Below are 8,539 nucleotides of genomic sequence, written 5' to 3'. Positions count from 1 at the left end.
AGCTTGCCTGCTGAAAAAGCAGTTTTGTAGAGTCCGGCAGTTGTTTTTTTTTTTTAAAAACCACAGAATAAACATCAAGAACACCCAAAACACCCACTCTCTCATTTTCCATTCAGGTTTCTCAGAATTTTCAGAGGCATTCATCGGTACAGTCAAGCAAGGAGCAGTGCACTTAGCATCACAGGTTCATCCTTCCCTGTAAAGCCTGGAAGCAGCAGCTGATGCTGAAGTTGCCCCTCTCCTTGTCCCCATAAGGACAGAAATCCCACAGTCTTGAAAAAGAGCCAGATGGGACAGGAGATTTGGCTGCTGAGAGACCCAGAGCCACCAATTTCTAGCTTCATCAAATCAAGCACTCTCATAATTAGTGGCTCGTTTTATGATGAGCTCTCCCAGGTCGCCCAGATCAGTCTCAAGATGAAGGGGTACCTATTAATGTGGTCCAATGCATTTATTGACAGGGTAGGACTCTCACCTCAGAAGTGTTCTCCGTACATCCTCACTGGAAGAATTATTTGTGAGAAACAATTCCCAGGATTAACTCCTCCCTAACATGCCTTTACATTAATTAAAGTTGTTAGCTTTTCCTGCTAAGCCCCTCCTCTTTAAGTAGTAGCTGCCAGTGGTTATGTTACCTACAGAAGAACTTCTGGAGGTGTTCCTGGCCTGGGATGAGTCAGGCCTTAAGGAGATACAATGACCATCACCAAATTCTGCCGTGATCTCAAGGAAGCTCTTACTGAAAATTAAACCTTATGACTTCTCTGCACAATCTCTAAAATTTGGAAAAGAACTTTACAAAAGATGAGGATTCACAAAGGAAGCCATTTGGCAACACACAGGAGAAAAGAGCCGTCTAAAACTAAGTAAAATTTAATCAGATGTGCAAAACCAAAATATATTTTCACACTCTTGATGGGGAGAGAAAGGAATGTTCCAGGTTATTAATATTTACCATTTACTAGCATTTTTCTATAAAACTCCAGGATTTTCACATAATGCTTAACCCATAACTGCTTTGGATTGAAATTTAATTATTCTCTTGTTAAAGAAAAATTGCCTTGCAGGCTGTGCAAAAGTAAGACATTTTCACATTTTTCCCTTTTTTAAAACTTTTTTTTTGCCATTTATATGCACTATAGCATATATATCATTCTTCCCTACCCATTTTTTTCTGAGTCTCTGTCCAATGAAAGTAAGCAACTGCTTTTCTTTATGCTAAATAATACCCACAGTAAGCTACAACATAAAAATGGCTGAGTTGAGCTGTTCTTTGTTGACTGCCCTCAGCCGAGAGCCACATTCTTCCAAAGCAAGCAAGCTTCTGTGTATCACATCATTTAAGAGACACGGACACAAAATGAAAACAACAAAAAAGAAGGAAGCAAGACAAAGGGTAAAAAGGGAATTACTCTGGGGGGAAAAAAAAAGGTGTTTCTACATGGTTATTTGAAAAACTCAAAAGCTGAATGAGCGCAAATAAACTCCTCTCAAGACTAGCACATGAAGCTTCACAGACATATGTGATTAAAGTGTTTTTTATAGCCTCATGGAAGCCTATTGGGACAGCTATGAAATGCTACCCATGCCAGTCTTCAACCCTAGATTACACTCTTTCATCTGCCTAAAACCTGTATATCCCCCTGCCTTTTCAGAAGAAAGCAATACAAATTCCGACACGTGGGAATGAGCTAAACCAGCCCTCCCAAACCAGATCATCTCGGAGCACGGGTTTCCAAACAGCAATGAGAGGACCAGCAGCTCACAGCTCACGCGTGGCCCAACTTGGAGCTGGAAGCTGTCTACCACCACTGCTGCTGCCGCCAACAGCAGTGCTGGGATAAAGGCATTGGGAGCCCCTATTCTAGACCGAATTCCACATCTTTTGTGAAGTGCCAGATTGGCCGTATCGCAGACATCCAGGTTAATCCTTCCTGAGGAGGGAGAGGGGGAGCACTTGCTGCAGTGCAGTGAACAGGGACAGAAACCAGTCACCTGCAAGTGACCTGGAGAGGATTTGGTGCTGGCAAGCATTGATTGTGGAGACATGAAAAACCAAAGATCCACAATAGCTGACACTGTTAAATCTAGATTAGAAATTATTTCATTACCTCCTCCTTTCTCTTAACCCCATACTACAGCTTATTTCCCTTGTACTGCTCTGTACCAAGATTCTGCTCAGAACCAGCTGAATCCCAGAGGATTCTTCCTCCAGTTCCCTCTTAATAAAGCTCAACATCTATGGTTTCAAGAAATGCCAGCCTTGTCCTAACGGTTCCCATTATAACTCCAGCTACACTCTTCTTTGGAGCAGTTTCAGAATTTGGCAGCGCACAAAGTCCCAAGCCCAATTCCCGCTGCCGTTTTGAACTCCATTACTGGTATTGCATTGCAATACTATCTTACTAACCACCGAGTCAAAAAATCAGTGTTGTTTCAATAATGGTACATAAGATGCTTATCAATGAATGTAGAAACCTTCAAGAGACAAAGGCCTTTGTCTATTTCTACAATTAAAATAACCATATAATATACTAATGCAAATTTTGGAAACTTGCTTATTTTCTTTATCATCTTCTGCACTACAGCATATGGTCTTGACGCTGCCACAGAACTGTATACACATAAGTCTTTGCTGGATCAAGTTCCTTGCTGAATTACAACTGCCATATCAAATTCTAAATGAGCCTACTACGTACTCACATACATGGCATTTTAGAATGATTCCTCAAATGTCTTACACCTACATTGTATTAAAATGTATGTTGTTGTAATTGATACATTTTATAAGAAAATTACTTAATGGTGAAGTATATCTCTCATGTGTACATTACAGGAATTTATATTGAAAGCATGTCTAGCACTTTACATTCACCACTTCTGGATTTTTTTTCCTGTTTTCTACCAAAATTATAACAATTGCTGCTATTTCTCCATGAACCCCCTCAGAAATAATTTCCAGCACACTCAGTGCACAGTACATTGCATGGGAGTTTGACTGATGTAAACCATAACTGAAATGTTGTGGTCAAGTTTCCAAACCTTAAGAGTAGCATTTATGAACATGTGGGAGCAATCTTTCTAAACTTTCACTGAAGTTACTTCAGTGCATATTTCAACAAAATCAGGAACAGAAGAAATGTCTTACCTACATACATTTTTTAAAAATAAATAAATCAAAGCTAAAGATTGCCTGATTCAAAACTCAAAGCTAGTACAAAGACTTGCCTTGATTTCATAAAATTGTGGACCTTCTGAAAAGTTAGCATGAAAAAGAATTCATTTCAAAAATGATTTGATTTTATATTAGTATTTCATTTCATAGAAGTCTTCCCAGCAACTAAACCAAAGTGACTGCATTTTTTTAAGCACATTCTTCTTTCTGATAATTTACTTCTCTACTTCCATGACACCAATCAACCCTCTGGATTGTGCCTGAAAGGATTAGTTTAAAAGGGGCTATTACATATTTCTCTTTCAGAATATGTGGAAGAGAGAGTGTATTTCTTTCTGGTTCTAGTTAAAGACTGACTGCAACACAGTGATTCACTTGTGCAAATATTATGTACTGGCAGGATGTTAAGGGGCTTACACTTGAGAATACTTCATGTTTATTCAAGAGAAACTACCCTGTAAAGGAACATGTGTCTCAAATGAAGGTTCATAGGTCTTTGCGTGATACTCCTACCAAGTGAACCAAAAAGAAGACGCAAACTGGGTCCAGCCAAAAGACTGTTCTAATGTGCAAAAATGTTATGTATCCTGTATCCATACAATGCAGCAACGCTTCAGCACATGCTGCAGAACTACACAAGTTTCACATTGATCAGGCACTGGCTGTCTAATTTATTTGAGATATGTCTAAATTTCCAACTACACATCCAAAGTTTAGGACGTTTCATGAGGCATAGCCATTATAGAATGCACATAGAAAATAGATACTTATGATGTATTATCAACAAATGGCTACACTTTGGGACATTATCAGGCCCCATACTCTTAAAGCTCAGTTTAGCTAACAGCTATACCTGCAAATTGAAAAAGTTATTTCCATTTTCTTTACAATACACAGCACAAAAGAAGACTCAGCATGTTACCTCAGTTTCTGGAGTAGGAGACGGAGTAATGGAACCAAGTGATCCTTTTTGGGAGCCCTGGAGATCTGTTGGGATGGACACAGGTCGCTGCCATTGAGTTGTTCCTGTTGGTATGTGCCAGTAGTAGATCCCAGCAATGTCATTGATTTTTTTCCATCCAGGTGGTAAGTCTGGGTCTGTCTGAAAGGAATGATCACTCCATATATCTGCTGGGAACAGGGGAAAAAAAAATAAGAAAATAAATCAATGTTACTAAGACATGCACAGTTTTTTCCATGGGTCTGTCCCTGATGCATGTGAGGAACAGCTGACAGTGCTGTTATACAGTTCCTGTGTAAAGGAACACCAGAAAAACATACTAAATTATTGAGGCTAAAAGTAAGGTGACAAAGCCTAGTTTGGTTTGGTCTGTAAAGAAAGGATAAAAAGACACTACTTACCAAATAGCTGTTCTTATATGGAGCTATTTAACACCATCAGATAACTAGCTCTTCTAATAAGGTTTAGCTTCGGGTACATTAAATCACAGCACATAAGGAACTATTTGGAGTTGTGGCATACTCTGTCCTCTCCATCACAGCACCTTCCCTTCTCAATACATTGTAACAAAACATATATTTCTGCTAATCAAAGTCAGCTTATCAAAACAGACACCCCAAACACCAATCAAACAGCCTGCACTGGGTTTATTCACAACACCTAAAAAACTGCTTGGTCAAAATGATGAGAACAAAAGAACTGAGTGATCATTTTGCACGCACCATGATAGCCACAAACATACATTCTGCTTCCTATCGTTTTTACCACGGCTTAGGGGAAAAAAATAATCAAAAAATCATCCACAATGCCAACACAGAGATGCAAGACTACTGACAAACCTCCTACTGACTTATGAATGTGCCACCAGCAATTAATGTCATAATTAGAGACATTCCCAGATTTACCTGGGATTATAAATGTGTGTAAGAGATGTCATCAGTGGAGACAATGCAGTGCTTTTTAGAAAGGCAAGAGCATCACCTATGTGCAAAGCAACTGTACCCCAGAGGAGCAGTTCCCTTCTGCTGGACAGATGCTTTCCAGAGGCTGGAAAGGGACCCAGCACTCCTCTAAAGTTCTCAGCTAAATGCTTTGGGGGTGTCATTAGGGTACATGCTGTTAACCAACCTTCAGTGGGTGACATATGAATAACCTGTTCTTATACTGTTGCTCTTAATCTCTATTTTAATTAGAAGTTTCTTGTTAGTCTATCGTCAAGCCTCTTACTAGGTGTTTTATCATGGGTGCTTACTTCTGAATCTCTCTCATTTCTGCTGTCCACGTTTACGCACATGCACACAAACACACACACAAGTAGTGTGATAATTTGAATTAACTCATGGCACAAACCAGATTATTTCTTCTCCAGAGCCACTCAGAGTTCTTAAGTTACTGATTTACCACCTGAAGACTAATCTGAGCAAATTCTGCAGAAGAACTAGACAGTATCATTACAGTTAAATTCAGTAATGAGCCTCACCTATGGCCCAATATGTGAAATTAGCAACATTCACACAATCAGTTCCAGAAATTCCCAAGTATTTTAAACACATGCCTCTAAATGTCCCCGTTGCAGTTTCTACCTCATTCAAGTGTACACAGTTTCTGGCCCCAAGGTTTTACATGTTTTAAAGCGCATTCATCTTCAGCCTTGCCCATTTCTATTTTCCAACTGAACAACTCAGCTGCTCTCTTCTCAATCATATAAAAGGAAAATAAAAGCAAAACACTTGCAATAATTTGACCACATCATGCAAAAAGTGACGTCCAAAGATCAAATATCTCAACATCACACTGAAGTATGCGTGGCAACATCTACAAGTCCAGATATACATGGCTAAGTTTAAAGAACTGATTCATAAAATTAAAAAATACTACAATAATGTCAGCATTTATAAAACTTACATATTGGCCCTTTCAACTCATGCTGGAATAGGAAAATAATAAGCTTTTATTAAGCAGAGAGGCAAAACTTCAGATCAGCTCAGGTTCATGCAGTTTACAGTATTAAACAATACACTTCAACATTGCCAGGACATAAAATGTTATTCTCTTCACTCTAAAATAGGCATCGTTTCTGTCCTTGCTATACGTACATGTATATGTGTAAACATGTATTTAAATATAGTTAGTGAAGTGTAATGCTATGGCTGCATTAAATTACTCCTTTCAAACCAATCAAAGATGCAGAGGAACCAATCTACTGCTGTTTATTGTAACGATGCACAGTACCAGCAAGACCTGAACAGAAATTACTTTGAAGCAAAAGAGACAAAAGACAGCAGAAGGAAAATTTTTAACCACGAGACTTAACATTTCTGCAACATTTAGTTAAGAAAAGAAGAAATCATCTTGTATGTGGATGAATACTTGGAAGGAATTAATGTAAAACAGCTAAGAACACTCTGAGATAAGAAAAATATCACCTAGCCAAGTAATATTTATCTACTTTGGAAACTTATCCACTAGCAAAAAAATACAACAAAATATGTTTGCATATGGTCTGAGATAAAACACTAATTAAACTTCAGATTTCTTTGCAATTAACAGAGCTCAGATTTCAAAGCACTGTATTTTCCAAGCAAATACCGTAACTGACACCTGTGCAGGAGATGCACACTGCTGGTGCTGGGGCACTCCTTGCGCAGGAGCACTGCGGACAGCTCAGGAAAGAGCCAATCTCCCGTGGTCAGACTGAAACATCACCCTCCTTGTTAGCTTTGCACACCTGCATGGAAAAACACGTGTGTTCCCTCCAGCCTCTTTGTGAGTACACCTCAGGATGGGACAGAGCATCAGGGATGACCTTTTCACAGATTTCCTACTGGCATGAGCTGGAAAGCCTCCTCACTTTGCCGACTCTTCTACCAGATGAAAGCGCTCAGTGTTCACATCAAGGGTAATGAACCATTGCAAGAGATAACAGCACAAGGCAGATAAAAGGAAGAGTCAACATCCAAAATCTGACAGGGCAGACGAATGTACTTGCCACATCAGAGACCTACTATAGGACACCAAAGGCTTTTCTTTATTTGAGTATTGGTGGCAAAATAATTATCTGAATTTGAAAGACTGCTCAATGGCATGACATTCAGAGTGTCCACTTTTGGTTGCATGGGCCACTTCAAGAATGGTCCCTTATCAGAGAAGTGTTTGGAGCCCAGAACAAAATGAAGGCACCATGTTGATATATGTATTTATTCATATACACATATACACACAAACAAAAATTCGAATATATATATATACACATATACACACACACACACACACACACACATAGATATATGAATTTTTGTCTGAATGGCTGAAACACAAAGCCTGTAATAAAAAGAACAAATAGTCTTCATCCCAGTATCACTGTAACTTCACAAAGCAGTTAAAACTTAAAAAACACTAGATAAATAAAGTTTGTTACACAAAATGAAACTATTAATTCACTCTTTTGAAGCAACTAGCAATAACTAGCAACTTCCCAAGCCCATAAACACAGCCATATTCAACTTGTAATTCTGGCTAGGAGAGCTTTGTAAGCACATTTTGTATTCTACAGAAGATTGAATAAAACCCATATAATGTAATATATTGCTGTTTGTAACTCCCTTCTCCAAATGTCAGTCTCTACCAATCACCTGATATAGAGCAGTGCTAAATTCCATGCTGCAGCTACAGTTCAGATACTAAGTTTGGTGCAATAATTAGAAGCTTTAGTAATAACATTTTTATTTCAAGTTAAAATTAATTTACTCTTCGAGGCTGATCTAGGAAAACAGTGTTATGACATTGAAAAGAGATGGTAATAAACAATATAAATAATTCATGGAAGAGGGCACATAATTGGTGACCAAGCTCTTTGGCAAAACTGGTATGTCTATCACTTATTTTACTGCTGTTTCAGAGGTAAAGACACCAATCAAAGTGCTGTCCTTATGAATCACTCTTGTTCAGTTAAACAGAAATTATAACTACAGCATTGAGTACATCTTTTGGAGCAGACAAACTTGTGCAGTATATGGAGACCATTAGTTTTTCCATCATTTTGCGATGCCACAGATTGTTCCTGTGTTAACAGGAATCCTATGCATGGCAAGGTCAACATTCACCAAGCACAGGTTGTATCGGTAGCATCACAACACATGCAAATATTATGCTCTGCACCTAAATGCTGTGCAGATTTCCAGCTACCGCTCTGGACACAAACACCATTCTCTGCTGATGTAATCTGTGCATATTTCGCAATTCGAGAGACTAAATACCATGAAGCTGAAGCAGTTTTTAGCCAGTTCAGGCTTTCTTCTGCGGCACAGCCAGAAATCCCTTTGACTGAAGACCAAAGGCAGTCGTTTAGAAGCAAACACAGATGGAAAGAGAAAGGCAGGAGCTCTGGAGATGCTTTTGGGAAG

General features: G+C 38.8%; 1 protein-coding gene across 1 annotated transcript in view; it reads right to left on the bottom strand.

The window, feature by feature from the left end:
• LOC104548353 (amyloid beta A4 precursor protein-binding family B member 2-like) overlaps positions 1–8,539 on the bottom strand; it is a gene marked incomplete at its 3' end in the record, with an annotated part of 46,887 nt that overhangs the window by 1,316 nt on the left and 37,032 nt on the right. Inside the window, exon 4 of the mRNA XM_010194348.1 lies at positions 4,098–4,303. Within this exon, the coding sequence (XP_010192650.1) occupies positions 4,098–4,303 (206 nt within the window). The remainder of the gene's footprint in view (positions 1–4,097; positions 4,304–8,539) is intronic.

Source organism: Mesitornis unicolor, unplaced genomic scaffold (assembly GCF_000695765.1).
Source record: "Mesitornis unicolor isolate BGI_N332 unplaced genomic scaffold, ASM69576v1 scaffold13011, whole genome shotgun sequence".
Classification (NCBI taxonomy): domain Eukaryota; kingdom Metazoa; phylum Chordata; class Aves; order Mesitornithiformes; family Mesitornithidae; genus Mesitornis; species Mesitornis unicolor.
This window is presented reverse-complemented; position numbering and strand designations above follow the sequence as displayed.